Genomic DNA, 23,629 nt, shown 5'->3' on the forward strand with positions numbered 1-23,629 from the left:
ACACACTGCCCAACCAGGAGCCCAAACCCCAATGTGGGGAGGAAACCCAGGGAACGACAAAAGCAGAAGGGAAGCTCCCAGTGTCCCAGTGCTGCAGTGGCCTGCAAGGGACAGCACCTCCAGCCCTCTCCTCCCAGAGACTAATGGGATCAGGGGTGCAACCACCACCACCAGCACCAGCTGAAACAGCAGAGATGAAATGCAGGGATGTGCTGATGAAGGCATTGCCATCCCCTGGAGAAACCCTGGCTGGGGAAGGACACTGCAAAAGGCCACACATCTCCCCAGGGAAGAGGCTTCAGCACCAGTGTCTGCCCCACACATCACCCAGCCTGGAAAGGTCCTGGCTGAGGAACAGGCTCAGCAAGGGACCACATCACCCACCAGTTCCCTGGGCCAGGCCTAGGCCAAACCTCCTGGGAGGGTGGGAGAGGCTTGCTGGTCCCTAATCCCCAAGAGGAGGAGACAGCCAGCCCCTCCCAGCTCACATCCCTTGATCCACAGCTGAGACCTGTCCTTCCCCTCTCCCCATGCTGCCCAGTGCCAGGGGCAGCACAGGGTGAAGACAAGCCCACCCAGGTACCCCCCAGCCTCCCCCAGCAGCACATCCCACCGAGGCCCAAGCTTTCCCCACGCACAGGGCACCTCACACGATCTGGATGCCCAGCTCCTCTGCTGTCTTCTGCAGCCTGTCCATGACATTCTCCTCCAGCTCCCCAGCCAGCCCTGCAGGGGCTGTGCCCTGCTCCCCCGGGGCCGTGCTGGCCATCACGTAATACACAGTCTCGCTCTCCCCGTGCTCGTTGGTCCTGTTCACCACCCGGATGATGGGGCTGCTGGGGGTGCTGGGCTCTTGCTCTGAGGACAAAGCCGGCCCTGGGAAGGTGCTGGGCTCTTGTTCTGAGCGGCAGTGCAGCTCCCTGGAAGGCGCTGGGCTGGGCTGGCTGGGGGCTGCCAGCAGAGCACGGGGCCGGGCCCAGCTCTGAGCCGCCGTTCTCCTCTGCCAGGGGAGCGTCCGCTGGGGGCTCCAGGATGATGCCCTGCAGGTTGCCCTCCCCCTCAGGCAGCACCACGCACTCAGCTGGGTCCTCCAGGGCCTCCCCACGCTTCTCCCTGTCCTTCAGGAGCTGCTCTGTGAGCTCCACGCTCTCGTAGCGCACCAGCTGCAGCCGCATGTAGCCGTCCTCGTGCTCCCTGTACCTGGCACGCACGGGCAGGGGGTGCACAGTCACACTGCCCTGCCCAGGAGACGGGAGCACACAGGGAAGGGGGACTCTGGGAGCTCAGCACAGGCAGTACCTGAAGCGAGGGTGCCCCGAGGGCCACTTGAACTGGTGCTTCTTCCTGAGGTGCACGGTGAGGTTGTTCCCCCGCGTGAAGCACTTGTCACACACGTGGCACTTGTACCGGGGCTCCGAGTCACCCTGGGGGGGCACAGAGAGGGGGGGTGAGCACGGGAGGGGGAATCAGCCTCTCTGGGAAGGCTGGCACGGGGTAACACGAGCAATGCTGCCCTCCCACCTCGTGGACCTTCCTGTAGTGCAGCTTGATGGAGCAGAGGGACCGGGCAGAGAAGCTGCAGGCCTCGAACTCGCAGCGATACGCCGGCTCCTTGCTGTGCGTGTCCAGGTGCTTCCTCAGATCAATGAGGTTCTTGCAGCTGGAAGGAAATGGTGGGAGGAGGGGGGGGGGACACACACAAAGCTGTGAACACGGCAGCACAGGCACACACGTGCCCCGGGGAGGAGGGAGAGCCCCTGCCCTCACCTGTAGTCACAGTAGTCACACTTGAAGGGCCGCTCCTCGCTGTGCCGGAAGCGAATGTGGTTGCGCAGGGAGGAGGGCAGGGGGCACGTCATGTCACACAGAGGGCACTTGTAGTGGTTCACTGCGCCAAGGACGGGGGGAAACGTGACCCCAGAGCAGGGCAGAGCGCTCTCTGCTCAGGGCTCAGCCCTTTACTCACCGTGGTTCCTCATGTGGTCGCGCAGCAGCCTCTCCGTGGCAAACCTCTTGGAGCAGTGGGAGCACTGGAACCTCTGCTCTGAGACAAGGAGCAAGGGGAGGGGGTGGTGAGAAAGCACACAATGACTACAAAGCCAAACCAAAAAAATAAAACCACCCAAAACAACACTTGCAAAGACCAAAAGGCACAGCCTCCCATGGCAGAAATGGGGCAGCCAACCATCACACACACTGTCAGCACAGGGAATTGAGCCAGCAAATCCCAGTGCTGCTGCCTGGGACTGTGCTCTGGCTGAGCAGTGTGAGCCCTCCAATCCTGCTTCTGCAAGAAGACACTCCTCAGAAGACAAAAGCTGTGCCAGGGGAGGCTCAGGTTGGACATCAGGAGGAATTTCTTCCTGGAAAGGGTGGTCAGGCATTGGAAGGGGTTGCCCAGGGAGGTTTGGACTCCCCATCCCTGGAGGTGTCCAAGGAAGGACTGGGCTGGGTGACAAGGTGAGGATCGGGCACAGCTCGGACTGGATGAGCTTGGAGGTCTCTTCCCAAACATCCCAGCCCCAGGAATGGCCCCCCTAACCCCTCCCTGCCCCCGGGGCTTACGGTCCAGGGCGGTCTGGCGGCGGATGTGGTCGAAGAACTTGGTGTTGTTGGCAAACATCCCCCCGCAGGTGGGACAGGCCACCACCTTCTCCTGCGTGTGGCTGCGCAGGTGCTCCCGCAGTTTGCAGCGCCCCTTGAAGCTGCAGTCGCAGTCTGGGCACAAACAACAGCACAGTGAGACCCCTCACAGCTGGGCCACTGACTGAGCACCAGCCTTCTTCTCTCTTGGGCAGCAAGGCCCCCAGAAAGCCCAGGAAGCAGGGGCACAGCAGGGTGAGATCGCTGGGGTACGGCTGGCACGACCCCTGCCAGCAGTTGAGGCAACTGCACCAAACACAGGAGGAAATGACAGATAAAAATAGCCTTTTCTTCTAGGGACTAATTAAATATTAACGAAAAGTTCAGTGTCAAGCACTCAGCTGGATGCCCTGAAGCGAATCCTGCGGGACATTTCCCTCTCAGCACCACGCACAGGCATTTCTGAAGGTCTGAAACCCTCCCGAGGAGCAGAGAGCTCTCCTGTGCCACATCTGCAACCCAGCCCCGTGCAAAAGCCCCTCTGGAGAGGCCCTGGAGCCACACAGAGACCTTTCCAGCCACAGAGCACCACGTGGTTCTCCTTCCCTGCTGCCTTGTACTCGGAGCAGAAGCTGTGATCCTCCACGTGCCGGTAGAACCACTCAGGGTTATCAAAGGATCTCTGGGGAGGAAGGACATCAAAAACAGGGTCAAAAAAAAGAGATCAGCACAAGCTCAGGTGCTTTCACACAGGCCCCAGCAGAGCCAGCAGGGCAGCAGCAGCTCCCCCTCCCTGGGTTAAACCAAGCCCCCTGTTCTCACCTCACAGTACTCCCACAGGCACAGGAAGTTCTCCTGGATCTCAGGGATGATGTTCCTGCTCTGGAAGTCCAGCTGGCAGTGGCTGACGTCCCCCTGGCCCTGCAGGGCCCGCAGCCCCCACTGCTTGAGCTTGGTGTGGTAGCAGTGGAAGTAGACGTGGCGCACGAGGTCGGAGGGGCTCTCCGGGGAGCAGAACCCACAGTCCTGCCACAGGCACGTGTACTCCTCTGCAACACACACAGGATCATCAGCCAGGCTGGGAAAGGCCTCTGGGATCATCCAGTCCAGTGGGCAGGGGGAAAATCTTCATGGGGGGGGAACACCCTGGGGGTTTTGCTGAGATCCTGCTGGGTGCCTGCACGGCCTGAGCACACACGGCCTTTGCCGGCTGCTGCTCTTGGTGCTTTTCACTTCCTCCGAAGGAAAAGAGCAATTACACCCCAAAAAAGCCCAGCGGCCTCCCCGGGAAGGCAGGTCACGTGACAGCCCAAATTATCTGCAGGCCAACGCTGGGGGAAGCAAACGCCACAGGCAGCGCTGCTCTGCTCGGGGAGGGGGGCGGGAAGGAGGCCAGAAACCTCCTCTTCTCAAGAGATCACAGGTTGGGAAAGACCTCCAGGATCATCCAGTCCAACCTGTGCCCCAGTGCCCACCTTGTCCCTGAGTGCCACGTCCGGCCCTTCCTGGGACACCTCCAGGGCTGGGGACCCCAAACCTCCCTGGGCAGCCCCTGCCAGTGCCTGAGAGCCCTTCCCATGCAGAAATCCCTGCTGATGCCCAGCCTGGCCGTCCCCCGGCACAGCCCGATGTTCCCTGGGATAATAGCCCGGCTCTTCCCCCCCCCCCGCTCCTGTCGGGGAGCAGCGGCGAGCGAGGAGTCCCCCAGCCCCTCACCCAGCGGGTCCAGCTCGTCGCGGTGCTCGCCGGGCAGGTGCTGCTGCAGGTGCTGCGCGACGTGCCCGCAGAACTCCTCCATGCCCGCCGCCACGAACGAGCACTGCTGCCACTCGCACTGCAGCACCACGGCCCCCTTCCCGCCGGCCCGGCCGGGAGGCATGGCCGGGGCCCCGCGGAGCCGGGCGGAGCCCCTGAATCCTCCTGCGGCCAGCAGGGAGCGGGTGGGAGCCCCGCGGGGTGCGGGGACAGCGGGGACGAAACCCTCTCACCCGCCGCCCCTCCGCCCGCCTCTGCCCCGCTGGGGGGACCCGCAGCGCGACGGACCGAGCCCGACAGCCAATAGGAGCCGGCCCCGCCCCAGCACGCCGGCCAATCAGCGAGCGAGAAGGCACCGCGCGCGCGGGCCCGACCGGGAAAGCGGCGCCGCCTCGCTGAGGGTTCCGGGGCGCTTTGGGTCCCAGAGGGGAGGGGGGGCATTCCAGGGATTCCCGTTCGGAGTTGGGAAAACCCGCACCCCGGGAGCCGGGGCGGCTCTCCGAGGGATCACTGAGTAGCTGGGGTCTGAGGGTACCTCTGCGGATCATCCAGTCAGCCCCCCTGCGCGGGCAGGGTCACCTGGAGCAGGTGACGCAGGAGCACATCCCGGTGGGGTTGGGATGATTCCAGAGGCTCCACGCCCTCCCTGGGCAGCTGCTCCAGCGCTCTGCCACCTCCGTGGGAAGAGGCTCTTCCTCTCGTGGAGGTGGGACTCGTTGTGTTTCAGTTCATGGCACAGGATGCCCGGAGTTTCCCCATCCTGGAAGTGTCCAAGGCCAGGTTGGAGCATCCTGGTCCATGGAAGGTGTCCCTGCACATGGCAGGGGGGTGGGACTGGGTGATCTTTAAGGTCCCTTCCAACCCAAACCATTCTGAGTTAATTTTTGGCGCCTCCAGGACAGTTCCTTGCCCAAACAAGAGCCCTCACACTGAGAACCCCCCAAGCTGGACACGAAGCCCAGCGGTGCTGCACTCCCTACCACAAATTCCCTTTACTCAGCACCCAGGAGATGGACTGAAACGACAGTTTGAATTGAACAAATCTACACTGACTGTCACATCTGCTGTCCTGGGCCTTTTTTGTGGCACAGAACGGGGGGCACAATTCTCAGAGTTTGCTTTGGCACAGGCAAACGTCTTACCAAAAACAAAAGGGGTTGAATAAAACGTGCCCCAGAGCGTGCTGGGCACGATGGTTCCTGTCCCTCCTGGCACCCACAGTGGCTCTGCCCTCTCTGTGAGCGGGGAGCACGTGCCCACACAAAGAGAATCACAGAGAGCACCTGGGCTGACTGAACACCTGAGTTACCTCCTGCAAGGGAAGAATACTCAGGGATTATTCAGGATGTTGGTTCAGCTCTGCCCCAGTGATACAGACACAGCCTTTGCCAGCTGCTGCTCTTGGGGTTTTTTTTATTTCCTCTGAAGGAAAAGAGTAATTACAATTAAAAGAAAAACACCAAAAACCAGAAAGGACTGGTCACGTGACAACCCAAATTAATCTCCAGGCCAGTGCTGGGGGAAGCACAGGGATTACCAGGAGGGGAAGGATCTTTCCTAATGGCCCCACGAGCTGGCAGTAGACTCCACGAGGAGGAATATTGAATTAGGAGGAACATGCTGGCGCCAGCCTCGCCCTGCTCCTGTAAGATGAGCACAAGTGCTGCACATCAGCCCCCTGTGCTTGTGCACAGAGCCCTCCAGAGATCCTCTGCCTCAGCACAGCCTGCCCTCCCTCTCCTGATGGGGAAAATGCTCCCTGGCAGTGATGAAAGAGGAGTTTAAAGGCTCAGCTGTGCCCTGTGGTTCAGACACCACACAAACGGCCTCGCTGCCCACGCAGGGGTGGCTGTGGCAGCTCTGTGGCCAACGTTCCTTTCAATCTGGGCCCAGCAGCAGTGTGAAACAGGTCCTTTCCTGGCTGCTGTTCCCTTTCCTGCTGCCTCCCTGCAGGACAAACTCAGCCCTTCCCAAAGGGGACCCCTCACCAGGCTCCCTCCCAGGGAACGTGTGGGTTTGCTGCTGGACACTCCTGCCGGTCCCATGAGCATTCTGTCCCTGGCTGAAGGTTATCCCCCTCCCTGCAGGTGCCTGTGGCTTCCAGGCAAAGCCCTGCTGGGTTCCCAGAGTCCAGAGGGACAGTTTTCATTACACAAAGCACAACCTGTGGGGTCCCAGAGAGGCAGAGCCGCTGTCCAAGCGAGGTCCCCTGTGCATGTCTCCAGCAGCTCGTGGGTGTCTCACACTCCACAGCAGAAGATCCTCCTGTCCCAAGCCTTGTTTTGCCAGGAAATGGCTCATCCCTGCAGGACTTGCCACCCTTTCACTTCCAGCCAAGGTTTTCTGTCCCCAAAGCCCGGATTTCACCGGTGAAGTGTCAGGTGGGACGGGAAGGATCCACACTGACCATGCAAATGGGAGCGAAACCCAGACCCAGGGATTTGCATTTAAGCAAATCCCAAGCGAGGCATCGTGGAGAGAACACCCCTGAATTGGAGAAAACCCATTTCCTCCAGCTTTCCCAGCTGGAAGTTTACCAGGGGAACATGAGCACAGGCTTCACTCTGCCCTGGGAGGCTCATGACAGACACAGCCCTGCTCCAAAATCCTGCAGGATCCAAGAGCTGGCACTTGGCAGCAGCAACAACCATGGAAACAGGTGAGTTGCAGCATCCTTGACTTTTTCATAGGATGCATCCTCATGGAATTAGCAGGGAGAGAACATTCTGTGCTGTTCTTGGGCTCGTATTTAAAAAAAAAAAGAAATAATCAGAAAGAATTGTCTTAAAATCAACATGTGGCATCTTTGCTGTCCCAAGAATTTAATGGTGTCAATTAGCACGTTCTGCCTTCTCTAAGCTGAATTTATATTCCTCCACAGTGCAATGTTTTTCAAAAGGCAGTTAGATCAAAGTGATGTGAAATATGATTCAATTTGCCTGAAAATTATATAAACTCGGGCCTAAATTAGCATTTTCTTCCACAATGCTGCCAGTAGCAGAGTTATCTGAAGTTTTAATAGCTCAGCATCAGATGCTGCTGAATAATTCACTGAAAGCAACAGGTTTGAGTTATGTGAGGCTGGAGTGAAAACTTAAAAACAAGGCTAAAGGGCAGAGCCACTGCATGGCTTAATTAAAACCCTTTTGGGCAAAGAAATCAGCATGCAGGTTCATGCACTTCTGGCCACTTCAGATACTCACTGTTGGAGACGGGACTCAGTGTTCACCTCTGGCTTTGGGGCCCTGCCCCTTGAATGTGTTAACCTGGTTCCTAGCCTTGGTTCTGGTTAGCACTCAAACACCAAAAAACAAGCTGTGATTGCCCAAAACTGCAATTTCTCTGGCCCAACAGCCAACATTTGGGGTGACCCCGAGCCAGCACGGTGTTGTTTAAACCCTCTGCTCTTCCCTTTCCAGTCCCTCCCTGTGTCTGTGCACCTGGGGACACAAAGCCACAGCAAAGAAAGGGATAAACGGGGCCAAATGACACATCCTGGAAAAGCAGAAGAAGGGCCCAATGACAAATTTTAGAGATCAAACACGCCAGCTGTGTGATGGCAGTTTGTGTTCCCTCGGGAGAACGTGGCTGTGTGTTTTCCAAGGGATTAACTTCAAAGTTAAGCCTTTTTTTTTTTTTAATTCCCCCAGAAGATTTCAATAAAAGCCAATAGGGAAACCCCTCCCTGGCCCCACAGGTGGGAGCTCTGTGTTCAGGCAAAACAAAAGCCAAAAACCTTCAGACAGCCACAAAGGACCTGCATGAAAACCACGTGGCACTCAACGTGGAAACACAGGTTAGGGCACCTCAATCTCCCTCTGCAGATGAGCAGCTCTCACTGTTGAGCTCTGTTTTTGTATTAATAATTGCAGTTTTTCCTTCCTGACCTGATGTACAGAGGTGATGAATTTGCTCCTTCTGCAACAACCTCTTCCAGCTGCTCTGGGCTCCCCCTGAGCTCCCTAATGCTCATTTCCACCCCTCAGTCCCCACAGATTTTGGCAAACGCGTGTACCAAGGCGTGAGGGTGAAGCACACGGTCAAGGATCTTCTCGCTGAGAAACGCTCCAGGCAGAGCAGTGGCTCCCACTTCAGCGTAAGTCACTCCATCTCCACCTCTTTTTTAACCCCAAAAAAAAGTCGTGCCATCCCACCCTCTGCTTTAAAAGGCATTTTGGCAGAGTTCAGGGCCCCTCCAGTGCTGGCAGGGAACAGCAAAAACATTTGCAACACCAGTGCTTGTCCCAGAACATCACTGATGGCTCCTCGAGTCTTTCCATTGGTGAACTGATGCCCAAAAGTGTTTTTCTTTCTATTTCAAGCATATCAGTAATGCCAGATTTCTCATTCCTTTCACATCCTGCATGGGACACCTTTCCAAGTCGACTTCCTTTCCCCCCCCCTCTACCCCCCGAGCTGCACTCGAACCAGTCAGTACCACAAAAATAGCTGTTCTTCCCCGAATGTTGTGCTCCTTCCAGCTCCTCCCTGGCACACCAGAGCGTGCCAGGGGAGATGCAGTGATGCCATGGGCTGGCAGGAGGCCAAGCAGCAGCCTGCAGGAGATGATCTCTTCCCAAAGTGGTTCTATGGCAACAGGAAGCCCCAGTCAGGCTCTCGTACGCTACACTGGTTTGTTTTTCTTTCCTCAACTGCCAGCCAGCAAAGCAGTGCTGTCCCCAGGAGGGGACACAACATTGCAGTGCCAGCACGTGGCATCCAGTGGCACGACCAGCTCCTCCCTGGGTGCTCCCAGGGCTCACCTTTAAGGAGCAGCAGCTCCTCACTTGCATTCCCTGGCAGATAAGGGGGTGCAGCCAAGCTGCTGAAACTGCATCCTGGAAGGAAAGAGTGAGGGCAGAAACCCAGATTACTGGCAGCAGAAGACACATTTTTGTGGCAGAGATCTGCACACCCCTTTGTGTGTTTGTGATGCTCTGGGATTTAGCTGCATCTTTTGTTCGAGCACAAGCTTTGCTTCCCTCCTTCCCCCTCCAAAAAAAAAAAAACCTCACTCAGCCTTTGTGGGGCAAGGGGAGGTCTCTGGAGGAGGGGAGATGAGGGCTCAGCAGAGATGAGCTGCTGGGCTGGTTACTGAGGCAGCACAACAGCAAGAATTTCATGCAGCCAGGCCCTGCACACGTCAAACAACAGGGAATCACTGAACATGCTGAGCTGGGAGGCACCCACGAGGACCAGGGCACACTGTGATGAGAACCACCCAAAATCTAGGATTCTGCACCAGCTGCAGGGCAGGAGGGCTTTGGCCTGGGCTTTAGGGAGGGTCCCACTTTTCCCTTGCACAGGTAGGAGCTTGCAGTTGCCCTCTGCATGACAACACCCTGGTCATGTGCAAGGCAGGCTGAGACCCAGCTTATCAGCAGCTCAGCGTGCTGGGAGTGCCCAGGGGATGCTGGACAGACACACTGATGAGCTGCAGAGCATCCAGCCCCACGGAAGGGAAGCAGTGCAGGCAGGAAATGAACTAATGGGTTTCAATTAAGCCAAGCCTTTCATCGCCCGATAAGGAGAGCGAGGAGGGGAATGAAATGCAGGTCTCTGCAAGCACGTGGTGCCTGCTCTGGTGGAGAGCTGCAGCAGAGGCTCTTGCAGTTGAGTTCAGGCAGCAAATGCCCTGGCAGCTCTGTGACCACCCATCGTAGGTGTGTGCACACAGTCAGGCAGTTCCAGTGATCAAAGGTTAACTCAGAGGCTCTGATAATTGGGAATGCTCCATATTAGAGGCTGGCAGCTGTGCCAAGCACCCTCCTGTCCCATCCCAGCAGCCCTCTGTCCTTTAAGGCCGGATCTGTGCCACCTGCACCCCCCAAGCACAACCTTTTCCTCCCGAGGTGACGTGGATGCTGAGAGGGGGGTGTCTGCTGAGGCCAGATTTGCACCACCAGAGAGGATCCTCACTGAGGATCTGCAGCCAAAAATGGCCCAGCTGGAGACTGGTGCAAGCCCTGCCCCTGTGGCATGAACACTCTTCTTCATCCACTAGCCAAGGGGCTCCTTCTTGCCCCCTCCTGTCCCCTCTGGAGCCCGTGTGACTTGTGCTGGCTCACAGCTCATTTTCATGACGGAGCAGGGGGCAGCTGCAAACCTCCCTCGGCAGCAGAAGGAAGTCCCAGCCCTGGCAAATTTTAATTCAAATCTAAACCTCTAAATTTGGTTGCCTGCCACATCAGGAACCTCCTGTTTGCACTGTGCAAACTGAAAATAGCCTGCCCCCAGCACTGGCCAGGGGACAGATGAAATAAATGCAGCCACGGGCTCCCTGTTTCTGTTTTTTGGGTTTGGAGGTCCCAGAACTCAATGAAACCCCAGGTATGAGCTCTGCTCCAGAGCAGCAGATGCCTTTGCTTTGGAGGGAATTAGGCACTGTGAGCACCAGGGTCACTCAGGGCTAATTCTCCCTTCCCTGGGGACCAAGAGGAGATTATCATTGTGATCAGTGTTGCTGCAGGACCCGAGGAGGAATTAGAAATAACTGCCTTCACACCCAGCCTGCTTGTGCTGTGAGGAGGAGCCAGGTAAAGCAGCACAGGTGGGCAGAGCCAGGACTCAGATTCTGCCCATTTTGACCAGTCAAGGGCTCAAATCCCACTTTATTGAGACCTGCTTTGTGCCAGCACCAAAGTGAGTGCTCAGCATTCTGCCTGCATTAAAGGACTCTGCAGTGCACCAGAGAGAAGCCATTTATCTTGATACTTCTCCTGTTATCAGCTCTACACAAGACCTCCACAATCTCTTCTTAGCCTACATCTGCTAATGCCTCAGAGGCCCCAGGCTTGGATCAGGTAGCTAAGCCCTTCACAACACCAAGGCTCAAAGGGTGCATCTGAGTTATGCCAAACCTTCCCAAACTACATTTTCCAAGAGCCATCTCCCCCTGGAAAGGCAATTTTTTAATCTGTCTTTGTCTTTTTGCAGGGCAGCACCAGCACACCACAGTCAACCTTTGTCCAAATGCCAGGTGAGGTTTTTCCTGCACTGATAAATAACCTTCCATGCAGGCTGGGTAGTTGACACAGCCCTGTCTGTTCTCCTCCAGAGGACATGAATGAGCAAAGGAGCCCTGGAGCGGGGCCACCCCTCAGAGAGAGCCCAGGAGGAAAGTAATTACAAGAGTCAAAACAGGGACAGCAATAATCGGGTATACAATTCCCAAAGAGAGGAGAGAGAGAGAGATAATTAAAGCAGTTCCCACCTCTTTTGGTAGAGGAGCCACCCTTCTTTTCTTTCTGCATCTTCCAGTTTTCTCTGGAGCAGAAGAAAGAAAGCACAAAATCAGGAGCTGTCCTGTTTCATCCCTTGAGCTCTTGGGCAGGGAAAGGGGAGTGAGGCTGGAACCTCCTCCCCAAGGGCCATGGCAGAACAAGGGAGAAGCAGAGGCTGACAAAACTGACCTCAATCTCTCCGTTTAAAAGGAGGCCTCCTATTTAAAGCTTCCCAGAACACAATTTGGTTTGCCACAGATGGAGGTCACCAGCTGGACCAGGCAGGCTGGGGTGCTAAAAGCACTTGGGCTCACACACAGCTGCTTCAAGGCAGGATTGATTCTTGCTCTGGAGATGATGCTGGAGAGAAAAAGGGCTCAGGTTTGCACCCACAGAGGTGTCCATGGCTCTGTCACAAGTGCTGCTGTCACAGCTCCCCTTTGTCCCCCCTGTTCTCTGCCCACCACAGGCTCACCTCCCACCGGTTACTACGGAGTCAGGAGAGCCTTCCCAGCCGAGCTGGATTTCCACAACACCAAGCAGTTTGTCAGTGATGTCTACTCGTCCCCTCTGGGCTCCAAGCCCTTCTCCTGTGATTCCTCTGCCCCTCAGGGCTACCCAGCCCTCCTGGACCCGTATCTCACCGACCAGTACGGGGATTGCCGCGCTCCCCCCCTCGCTCCTGCTGCCAGCTCCTTCTTCAGCCCTGCTGCTGTGCCCCCTCTCCTGCCCTCCTTCCCCAGTGACACGGGACACTTCCTGCTAGTGAGTGAGTCTGTGGTTCTGTCACCCAATAAAAGATCACCCAGTTTAAACCCCGGGGCTGAGTCGGGGGGGCTCATGTGGGAAGGATGTGGCTGATACAGGAGGCAGCACAGCAGAGCCCCCAGCAGATGGGGCAGGGCTGTGGGGGAAGGTTCCTTATCTTTGTTCCCATCTAATTTTCCCTTCCTCCTGTGGGAGACCAACCTTCCCTGCTCCCCAGAGCAACTACTGCGTTAAGCTCCTTAAATCTCTAGAAACATCCTTTGATAGCTCCAGCCTATCCCCTATCCCTGCTGCTTCCCAGGAGCCAGCTCCTGTCACACCCCTTAATACTTCTCAAGTACCATCCGATGGACAGGATGGATGTTTCTGTTCAACACCAAATTTTAACACCAAATGCTGCTCCAGAGCAGCAGAAACCCTTGTGGAACAGGTTCCCCGGGGCAGTGGGCACAGCCCCAAGGCTGCCAGAGCTCCAGGAGGGTTTGGATGATCCTCTGGGGCACAGGGGGTGACTCTTGGGGATGGTCCTGTGCAGGGCTAAGGGTTGGACTCAGTGATCCTTGTGGGTCCCCTTCCAGCTCAGCACGTTCTGTGATTCTGAGTGTTGGGGATAGAAATGCCATTACCTCCAGGACAAGCTTTTGTTCCTAAGGGCCTTTCTTGCCTTTTCTCCCTGCTTCCCTGCAGAGAGAGCCCTGGGAGCAGAGCTCACCCGACAGCCTGGGCGCGTCGGACGCTGCGTGCTCAGAGCCCCTGCAGGCGCTGCCTCCCGGCTCCAGCTGCCTCTCCCCGCCTGAACCCGGAGGTGTCTCCCCATTCCGGGGCTCAGGTTGGACCCCAGCCATCCCTGGAGCTCAGCCCTACCCTCTGCAGCCTCTGGAAGATGCCCACTGCTCCCCCAGCTCACCCTACGCCTTCTCCCCGTTTGCGGCCGAGCCGCCCTCCAGGATGAGCCACCTCTGCCCAGAGCAGCCCTCGGAGACCCCACACCTCCAGGATAGCCCTGCCTGGGCCAAAGAGGATGGAAGTGCCCTCTGGGGGCCTTATGAAGGCCGGAGGACTTACTGATGGGAGAGAAGAGCTGGAGGGAAAAGAAACCAATGGACCATTATTGAAGCAAATTAATGATTTTCCTGCTCTTTCCTAAACCTTCAAACAGAGGGTGCTGACACGTGTGATGCTTTGTGCTCTGTTTAGAAATACAGTCGCTTGGAAATACCAAGTGGTGCCTTCTAGTGCATTATGAAAGTCATTGCTCACAGTCCTGCTGGGCTCCAGGTAAAAATATCTGCACCTCATGGGCCTTTCCTACACACAAGGATCTCGGGCACTTCCCAGGGGGCTTCTCCAGCCTTAAGGATTTAATGGTTCTCAGGGTGCTGGCCTCCCCTGCGGGGCACAAAACACACCCTCCCCTCGAGAAGCCCCAGAGCTGTCCCCTCCGTGGCTCCACCAGACCCCCACGCTCCTGGTGCCCGTGGCAGGAGGGCAGGCTGCTCCCAGCAGCAGGACTGGTTTCCAGTCCCGGGGCCAGTCCGGGCCCCGTGGCCACTAGAGGTAGCTCTGCACACACAAACGCACCGAGGAGCCCCGCGGAACCCTCGCAGATGCAGCAGATCCCCACTTGGTCTGTCCCTGGAGGAGGCCACCCCATCTGCCCCGTCTCGCCCCCAGCCTGGCACCCACAGCAGCAGCACCAAAAGCCTCTCTGAGGGTGAACAGGAGCGTTCCAGCACCTTGGAATACCCAGTGATGAGGTGCCTTAAAGCTCTCCTTGCCTTTTCTCCTCGAATCCTGGGGATAATGGGGCTTCTGGAGCCTTCACAGCACCTTCCAGGGATCATAAATGGCACATAAATGGGACACGGGATTGGGCTCAGAGCATCTCCCCGTGCCATGGTTCTGCCCTCCTTTCTGCTGGTGGGACAGGGAAAGCTCAGCCAAGGGGAAGAGCCCTCAGCCAGGGCTGCTCCACACCCACGGGGCAAGGTGAGCCCAGTTACTCCCAGTTTGGTCTGTGGGCACCACAGGCTCTCATGAGTGGAGGTGTGGAGCATCCCGGGGTGGCCCCTGCTCAGCCAGAGCTGCTCCCCTGACCACGGGACAGGGCAAGCCAAGGGGCCCCAGAGCTTCCCAGGGTGTGTGCAGGTCTCCTTGCCCCACACCCTGCCCTTGTGCCCCCAAACCTGAGTCCTGCAGGAGCCCAGAGCCTTGTTCCACCCCACAGCTGCCCCCACTGCCAGGCTGAGTCACAGTGACCACCTCTTATCCCAGCTGCTCCTTCCTCAAGGAGTTTCCATGGACAGGGACACCAGGTCAGTCTGGCTCTGCTGCATCAGGCTCTGAGGGAGAGAAGCAGGGACAGAAGGTTTTTGAGCTGTCTTGGAAGTGTTTGACCCGCTCTGGCCTTCGGCTCTTAACCAAGGCAGGGTCTCTGTGAGCCTGGAGCTGCTCCCAAACCCAGGACATGCAGGAACACCCCAAACACAGGTGCCTGGTGTTTCCTTGAGGCACAAGCTCTCTGTCAGGGAGAATGACCTCCCTGCTGGGCTCACTCCCCACAGAACTCGAGTGTATTTGTTCAGCTTAAAGGAAAAGCAAAGACTGGGCTGTGACAGCAGCCAAGCTGAGCTGCTGGTAGATCATTAACAGCCTGGCCTGCTCTCTGCCTCAGCCAGAGCTTCCCTGAGCACTGCAGGGACTGTGGTCCCCAGGGAAAAGCTCAAACTCAACCTAAAAACCCCAACTACGTCAGCGCTGTGCAGTTTATCCAAAAAGCCTGTCATCCTACACACACTGAACCCCCCCACCTGCAGCTCACAGGGCAGGCCAGTGCTGAGGCACGTGAAAGAGAGGCCAATCTGTGCAGCAAAAGCAAAGGCTCTGAATTAGGGAAAACCACAAATAAACTCCAAAGTGAGCCCAGCACCCAGGCAGAGGGAGGGAACGCTGTGGCAAGAAGTGGGGTTCAGGTACCTTCAGCTACCTGGGTACCCAGAGCAGCCTCTTTGTCACACCCCTCCCACCCCACTGCCATTTTGGCCCCAAACCCTCAGCATTTAGCCTTAAAATGTGCAAAAATGTGCAAAAAGCAGCTCAGTCCCTCGCAGAGTCCTCTCTGCAGGTAGCAAATGAAATATGAGAGGGCTGGAGCCCAGCCTGTGCATCTGAGGGGAAAACACTTGAGCTGGTTTCGAGGCATCTGCTTCATTCTGGGCAAGATGGGTAAAACCCTGCAAATGTCCCAAAAGCAAAGGGTGGGGAGGGTGGCCCCACCAAATCTTATTCCCCCAGACCCTCTGCTAGATGGGGATGTGCTCGGTTTCACAAAAAGATAGCCCATTTTGTGGAGCCTTTGAATATTCAAATTGAAAGTATCGCGCAATCATTGATTGTCAAATCATTGGTTTCTAGAGGTTTTAAATACTTGGCATTAGGAGAGAAAAACTCAAACTTATACCCGTAGGGATAAAACAATAATATTGTCGGGATCCACCTGCCACTGCCACCGGGCAGGCAGGTCCCTTCACCCCCAGATTTCGAGCCTGTCTCCTCTTGCCCCCTTGGGCAGCTCTGGGGCCGGGGCCGGGGCCACCGCGGCTGCAGCAGCGGGTGCCTGGCAGGGTGCTGCCCGTTCCAGCCCAGGATGTCCGGTAAGCCCCGCTCTGCCCCCCTCTCCTCGCCGTGCCCCGACACCCCGTTTTGGGGCCGTTTCGGGGTTCGCCGGGGTCATTCCGCGCAGCGAGGCGATGCCGCCCTGCCAAGGCGGGAGGGAGCGGGGAGGGCGGGGAGCAGGGAGGGAGGAGGCAGGGGAAGGATCGGCTCCTGCCCGCCCGGCTGCCAGCGGGGCCGGCTCGGGGCACGGCGGGGACAGCGGGCAGAGCCGTCGGGGGGAGCCGCGGCTCGCCCAGCGCCGGCGCTGCCGCCGCGATCCCCGCGGAGGGACGGGAGAGGCGGACCCGCACCCCGGAGTGCCCTCCCCGCACCCCCTGCCCGGGGCACTGGGCTGCTCTTGAACCCCAGCCCCAGCTCCCAGCCTGTCCTTGTCACCCTGCTCCTGATTCCCCACCTGCCCCGACCACCCTGTGCCCACCCTGCCCCTTGACCCCCAGCCCCATCACCCTGTTCTCTGAGTCCCAGCCCCATCACCCTGTTCTCTGACCACCAGCCCCATCACCCTTCTCCCTGACCCTCAGAATCATCACCCTTGACTCCCAGCCCCCCTCACCACCCTGCCCCTTGGCCCCCTGCCCCTTCCATGCCAGCCTGCCCAGTGCCCGTGGTAGCCCTGCTCTGGGTGCTTCACCTGCAGGCAGGTGCCTCAGGCTGCCACAAAAGCAAGATCCTGGGGGTATAATGCTCTGCCACAAGAGCTGCTGTCTCAGAGCCCTCTCTGGCTGCAGGCAGGCCTGGTAACGAGGGTGTTCTCCTGAAATCCAACCCTTCCCTCCCCTCGTCTTCCCCATCTTCTGATAGAAGCAGAACATCAAAAATATGAGATGAATAATCCCCAGCTGAGCACAGCCCAGCAAACTGCCCCCGAGGCAGCCCCAGCTCAGCCTGTCACCTCTCTGGAGGGACCCCTGTGCCTGTCACAGCCTGTCCCCACCCGGGCACCGTGGGGGCACTGGGAGGGCTGGGCAGGACCCTGGGAGAGGTTGTGGCAGAAGGGAAGAGTGCCCACAGGGTGGGACCTCCTGGGGGTGTGAGGGCAGAACCTGCCAATCCAGCCCTGTCCTCTTGCCAGGATCCCCATGCAGCTGGTGGTGACTGCCTGGGACAGCGTGTTGTTCCCCATCCAGAGGTGGCACTGGAAGGCCAACTTAAGCTCTGGCACTCCTGTTCCTTCAGGGCTCTCTGCTGCCTGCTCTGGCTTTTTTTGGGTGTAGAGAATGGCCTGGGCTTGTTGCCCCTTTGCCATGTGATTTGGATTAAAACAACAGCAGAAGGTTAGGACAGAAACAACTGCCCCAGGTTTAAGTATTTCACCATGAGTACAGCAAGTGATTTTTCAGAATAACTAAATTCTTTGCCATTCCCTGTACTGAAAATCCCTCATCAGGTGGTGCCTGGTGATTGCTGATTGTTTTCAGTTGGATTAAAGGCATCCTAAATGCTTGTTTGAAGTCAAGGGGAGTTGTACATGACCAAAATAAAGGGATAATCTAGGCTTTGCAAGAAGTGATTCACGAAAGCAGTCATTTTATTTGTGTTTTGTTTAGCCCTCTGAATAACCACCCACATATTTCCATTGTTTTATTCCTGGTCTTCCTCTGCCAGATGAAGCGCTTCCCACATTTATTTTCAGGTCCTGAGAGAGGCAAATATGTTAGGAATTTAAATAAATTCAACAGCAGCACCAGATGGAGCCTGGTATTAGGGAAGCTGGAGAGAGGGCAGGGGGAAGAAGGAGACAGAGGAGAATAAAACATGTGTGGCTACTAAATATTATCAACTCCAACTTTTCCATAAGTGTCTGCTTGTCACAAACTTGAATAACAGGTCTTCTAAAGGGCTATAAACTGTGATTGCAGGTGGCTAAGCAGTGACCAGTTAATCATGGTAACTCTACACTGAAGTCATGCTGGATTTGCTGTTTGCTCTCCCTTCCTGTAAAGTGTTTTTGCACAAACTCTTTCAGGAAAGCCCAAGGTGTATCAGGGTGTCAGAGTAAAGATCACAGTGAAGGAGTTACTGCAGCAGAGAAGAGCACGACAGGCAGCAACTGGTTCAGCAGTGAGTAAAAATGTTTTGTTGTTTGCTGTGTCTCTTTGTTTATTTATCTTTATTATTATTATTATTTTATTTTTTGCCAAGACTGTAATCTCTGGGCCCAAATGCTTACCTGAGTGTACCAGGCTGCTGAGGATGGGGGGAAAAAACATTCAGGCAGTGATTTAAAGGGGTGAGAATCTGTGCAGGGAGGAAGCAGAGCTGGTGCTCCAGGAGCATCCCTCAGTCTGGGATGGAAGGCTCACCTTCTGGAGGAGGGGATGGAGCTCTGTGTGTACTCACACTCTCTCACTCCCCCTCTTCCAGCCGCTCCAGGGATTTGCATAAAGAGGCTGGTAAATCATTATTTCTTCCTGGTTCGTGACTCTCCAGCCCCGGAAGGCTTTCAGATTTCAGCTCGCTGTGCCTCGTTGCAGCTGAGTGCACAAAAAGCTGCTCAGGCACAGGCACAGGGGGCTGGGGGAGCAGTGCACAGAACTGCCAGGCTTTGGAGAGGCTGGGTCACTCCTCCCCTGCAGCAGCAGCAGCCTCTGCATCACCGGGCTGAGCTGAACCGGTTTTCACTTCCCACCACCAGTTTGCACAACACCTGTGGAGCCCACACAGGAAAAAGTGAGCAGTGGCAGAGCAGGGGGGGTTACCTCGGTGACCTGCACAAGGTGTGTGCAGCCCTGCAGAGGAAAACCCCAGAGGTTTGCCTTGTTGCACATCTGCAGCCCAGAACAGCCACTGCCTCATGAATTAAAGGCACGGGGTGTGCTGGGAAGTTGTTGCCAGGGAAATGAGCTGCTGACTCAAGAGCATGTGGAATAAAGGAAATGAAGTGGAAGCCTGTATGAATTAAAATTTAGAGGAAAAAAACCCCAACCCAAACCAACCCAACAGCAGTATTTGTATTTGCAGAGTGAAATCCTGGTCCCAAACAAGCATCAAAACTCCCGTTGCTTTTGGGGTGGATTTCTTCCTTCCAGCAGGTCAGGTTCCTAGAAATGGGTGATCTGTCCACTCCAGCTTCCAATATTCCTTGAAAAAAAACCGAGGCTGCCCATTTTCACAGAGCACAGTTGGAGTGGGGAGCAGAGCTGGTTCTCAAACCACATCAGCACCAAGCACAGCAATCCACTCTGATGCCCAGCCACGGGGACACCTGCAGTTGCCATTAGTTAATGACTCATTCTCAGTGCTATTCATCCCTAGGAATTCTTTGGGATCCTTCCACTGTGGGATTCAAGGTCCTGGAAATGAACACACATTCCTTTCAAAGGCATTAGTTTTAACACATGTTGGTCTTCAAGGCAAACCTCTGTTGAGTCAGTGATGCAGCAGAAAGATCACACCAGCACAGTGCTGGTTCAAGGGCTTTACACCAGCCTGGGGTTGTGCTTCTCCCACGCTGCTACAGGAAAAAAAATCATGTTATGCACATCAATCTAATGTTCTGTCAGGATTCCCAAGTGGAAATGAGGGAAATAAGGTTTACAGGAATAGGTTACACCGAAATCCAGACTTACCTCGCTCTCCTCTGTGTCCTTCCCTTCCTCTCTCCTTGCCCAGGTTTCTTGGGGCAGCAGCAGCAGCATCCAGTTCCCAGAGTCTGTGTCTCCGCCTCACCCAGGTTGGTACAAAGCCCGTGCACGTGTCCCTTCCCACTCCCTTCCCAGTTTTCCCACAGCCCAGAGCGCTCCCAGCCCTGGCTGAGTCAGGCACTACCTGCAGTGCAGCCAATCAGCACCTGAAGGGAGCCCATGAGATGCAGATGAGGTGCCCATTCACCCCCTCGGGAGCACACTCATACACTCTTTTCTGTCCAGGTTGCTTTCCCCACAGCAAGCACCAAGATCCCCTTCAGGAAGGGATGCTCATCCCCCAGGGAATGACACTGCTGGCATCACCTCCTCCAGGCTGTGCTCTGTGGGTTGGACTGGACACCGAGGGTCAGTCTGAGGTTGCCCTGGAGCCCTTGGCTGACTCCTGTTCTGTTCTCTCTCTCCTGGCAGCATCCAGAGCAGTGTCAGGTTCTCAACAACACAAAGAGTTTCCTCCTCCTGCGTATGAATATCCAAGGAAAGGGGAAAGGGTTGGGGGAACAGCACTTTGGGCTCACAGATCCTTCAGTTATTCCTCCAGCCAAAGCCCAGAGACCGAAAAGGTCGGGCAGAGACCATAAAGGTTGCTTATGTTAATAAGGAAACGTGAGACAAAAGACCAAAGCTTGTTCAGGCTGGAAAGTCTCCACCAGTTTATGTATTTTGGGTGCTTCCCACTTCCTCCCCACATCCAGCCAAACACTGCCACCTTGGACCTGCATGTGCAGCTCCACTGCCCTCAGACCTGTGCCCTTCACGTGGACAGGGCTTTGCTTTTAACCACGTTTAAACACGGGGTGAAAAGACAACAATGCTGAAAAGCCAGCCCTGCTGTGAGCTTTCCAGGAACTCACACCTCGGCCAGGAACACCGTGTGGAAGCAGTGCCCACGTTATCCCTGACCTGCTGCATTTGGTCTGCTCAGAACTTCGTCCCCTGTCTGGCTGTTTGGAGGATCAAAAGAGCAAATTATTATTCTCCTGTGATCCCCTTCTTCCTGCAGATGCAGCTGCCTCTCAGAGCACTGAAACCTGGCCTGGGGCAAAACCTGCCCTCTGTGACACTGAGTAACCTGCTCCTGTCTGCTCTCCCTTCTCTCCCAGCCCCTTTTGATGCAGAGCCCATCTCTTCTGTTCCCAACTGCTGTCCATCCTGGCAGTTTTCCAACTGCCTCTCCTGTGAGGAAAGCCCCAGCTACTTGGAGCAGCTGATAGATTCCTGTCTGCAGTCGGATGTGCCCTCAGAGCCAGCCTGCAGTGCTTTCCAGCCAGCACACTACACCCCAGACACCTTCCAGCCAGTGCCTCTCTGCTTCAACCAGGGCCTGGTAAGCTTTGTGTCCCAGGGGAGCAGCCACAGGGGGAGGTGGGGAAGGGAGTCACGTCCTGGGGCAGAACAGCAGCCAACCAGTTTGGGAATCTGGCTGCTTTTAGGGGATACAGTGACCCAGGCTGCTTGTGTGGGCTCTAAAGGGTTTCCTAGAGGACAGGGAGACCCAGCCAAGCCAGGACAGGGGATGTTCCCTCTACAGGTCCCTTCGGTTTTCTGCAAAGGATAGCCTAGTTCCTGTCTAACTCACAGGACCTAACCCATGCTAACCATCTCCCTGGGTAGCCAGACTCCCCTGACAAAGGCAACAGCACGAAAATTCTGCCCCAGCATCCCCCAATGACACCTGAAATGTTCTTTATTTTTCCCTCCTGTTTTTTTCTCTCTCTCTCCCTCCCACTCCAGGCTGCCAGCCCTCCCAGCTCAGCTGACCTGTCCAGCCCACTCAACTCCAGCTGCTCCCCTGCCCAGCTGTCTCCTCTCACCCCGCTGACCCCCAGCCCTCCCCCTGCTCTGGACCCCCGGCCCTTCAGCTGCCCCGTGGAGGAGTGGGGCTGCCATGCCCCCTGCCCCTACCCCAGCCCTGCCTGCTGCTGCACAGCCTGTGGCTCCCAGCCCTTGGACAGCAGGGTCCCCCAGTGCTTCCCCTGCCCCAGCACGGACTGCCTGGACTACCTGCCCCCCCTGGGCCTGCCCGAGGACTTCTTCAGGAGGGACAGGAGCTGGGACATCTGCTACAGCTAATTGGGGGGGGCTGTGGTTTTACACCTCCACTCCACCCAAATCAGATTAATTGCCCGTGAACTATGCAAAGTCGTGCTGCCTGACACAGCCCAGGTTGTTCTTCACTACTCACACGTTTTTGTACACGATGCTGTCACTACATTAACCCTCCTGTCCTGTACGGTCACTTTTGTCGCCCTTTGTGGTGGTCTGGTGGTGTTGTTTTTCTTTTTCTCCTGTCTTGTTTTCGTTGATGTTGTTGGGTTTTTTTTAAAGAGGTCCAAAGCTGCCTTACCCAGCTCTTTTTGATACAAATAAATCATTTTGTGCACACGCTGAAGCCTGCTCGTTCCTCACACGCTGCATGTCAGTGCTTTCCTCTCGTGCTGATGGTCCAGGGTGCTGCCCCTGTGCTCTCACAAGGGCTGAGGAGCTGCACAATAACTCAGTGATGTGAAAGGTCTCACCTTACCCTGTCCAGCAGACAAAAGGTCTGTGTGTGATCCAGAGCCCACGCAAAGCTGTGAGGTGGATCTGCATCTCCTCACCTGCTGCTTTCTGCTCAGGCTGCCCCCACGATACTTCCCTGGTGGCTCTGGCAGAAAACTGCTGCTTTCCACCAGAGCCCAGGGCCCCTCAGAGCTGCAAAGAGGTGGAATCCGGTGCCAAACTTTTTTGGCCACTGCTTGCCCGTGAGAAGCAGGAGGCTGATGCAGTTTGGCAGCTCCTTGTGGAGCTGGGGCTGTTGATAACTTTTTTTCCCTCACCTTTCAGCATAATCAGCAGAACAGGAGCTAAATGATTTTTTTAAAGTAGATTATGGGAAAGTTACACCTGAGTGTTTCCTGTTTCTTGCATAAACCCAGACCTTTCTAAGACTCTGTCTCGCCTCCTTTTAATAGCACAGGGTGAGGCAGATTGCCAAGGCACCAATTTCTCAGCTGAGCACCCAGATTGGAAAGAAAGAAGCGTCTTTCCATATTAAATCCAACAAAAACAAAACAAACAAAAACACAAAAAACAAACAAAAACACAAACAAACAAACAAAAAACACAACCACACAAAACAAAACAAAAAATCTAATCACACCTGTGAAGATAAAGCCATAATCTGCCTAGCTGTGTGCTCACCTCCTCCAGACACTTCTGCACTTAACTGAAAAGCTTTCCAGCCCCTTTACCTTATGCAAGGTAGCAGGTTTTTTTCTCCAAAACTTGCTTTAAAATATTTTGATGACTTCAAATACCATCTCCCCTTCTCCCCTGCCCTTACCTGATTAACTTCAGAGCTTGCCAAAGTGATAAATTCATCAGGTCACAGAAAACACTTAAAAATAGCTGTATCTTTGCAGCAGTTCAAGGCCTGAGCCTAACTCTACACAACAGCTCCAGCAAGGAAATCAGGTGTTAGAGGCCAACAAGGTATCTTTCACCTCCCCATCAGCTGCAGCAACTTCAGCTGCTCTGAAATTATCAACCACTCCACTGGGGTAAGGATATTTTCAGCAAAATATTTCTGTGCACCAAGGTCTCCAGGCTCCAGCAGCTTCCACTAATTAATTATCACTGCCCTCCATTCCCTGCAGCCTCTTCCTATTGCTCTGCTGCTCCTTCTCCAGTTGTTTTGCAATCTCCCAGCCTGGCATCTTGTCTGAGATGCTGCTCCCCACCTCCCTGTCAACAGCTCCAGGCCACACGTGCAGTGCAAGTAAAAGCTTGCTGGCTGTTGACACAACATCTTATTGACACAAGGAAGGAAAAAAACACGACAGAGGAACCATTCAGAGGTTGATTGTGCGTTTTCTGGCTATGAGGAACATATTCTTTCCCTCCTTTATCTCCCCCCTCAAAAATAAAAAAGGAGTCAAAGGAAAGTAACTTTGAGAGCTGGCACAGCCCTATTGAAACGCTGGTGTGTCATCAGTCCCT

General features: G+C 55.7%; 3 protein-coding genes across 3 annotated transcripts; 2 read left to right on the forward strand and 1 right to left on the reverse strand.

The window, feature by feature from the left end:
• Nucleotides 1-509: 509 nt before the first annotated feature.
• Nucleotides 510-4,581, reverse strand: HINFP (histone H4 transcription factor). Its single transcript, XM_050323224.1, is given in 10 exon segments — nt 510-907; nt 909-1,200; nt 1,300-1,424; nt 1,522-1,660; nt 1,768-1,888; nt 1,967-2,044; nt 2,566-2,718; nt 3,154-3,265; nt 3,406-3,632; nt 4,300-4,581. Coding segments are annotated over 10 exon segments (1,671 nt in total). The 5' UTR covers nt 4,463-4,581; the 3' UTR covers nt 510-646.
• A 2,406-nt stretch (nt 4,582-6,987) lies between these two features.
• On the forward strand, nt 6,988-13,437 carry POU2AF2 (POU class 2 homeobox associating factor 2). Its single transcript, XM_050322769.1, has 5 exons — nt 6,988-6,997; nt 8,325-8,434; nt 11,275-11,317; nt 12,031-12,326; nt 13,017-13,437. The coding sequence occupies exons 1-5, from the start codon at nt 6,988-6,990 to the stop codon at nt 13,395-13,397; spliced, it is 840 nt and encodes a 279-aa protein (XP_050178726.1). The 3' UTR covers nt 13,398-13,437.
• Nucleotides 13,438-15,550: 2,113 nt separating this feature from the next.
• On the forward strand, nt 15,551-21,721 carry POU2AF3 (POU class 2 homeobox associating factor 3). Its single transcript, XM_050322770.1, has 6 exons — nt 15,551-15,554; nt 15,901-15,982; nt 17,948-18,065; nt 19,617-19,677; nt 20,752-20,975; nt 21,383-21,721. The coding sequence occupies exons 1-6, from the start codon at nt 15,551-15,553 to the stop codon at nt 21,719-21,721; spliced, it is 828 nt and encodes a 275-aa protein (XP_050178727.1).
• Nucleotides 21,722-23,629: the final 1,908 nt, after the last annotated feature.

This window comes from Myiozetetes cayanensis, unplaced genomic scaffold, assembly GCF_022539395.1.
Source record: "Myiozetetes cayanensis isolate MyiCay16 unplaced genomic scaffold, myiCay2020 scf29, whole genome shotgun sequence".
In the NCBI taxonomy this organism is placed as follows: domain Eukaryota; kingdom Metazoa; phylum Chordata; class Aves; order Passeriformes; family Tyrannidae; genus Myiozetetes; species Myiozetetes cayanensis.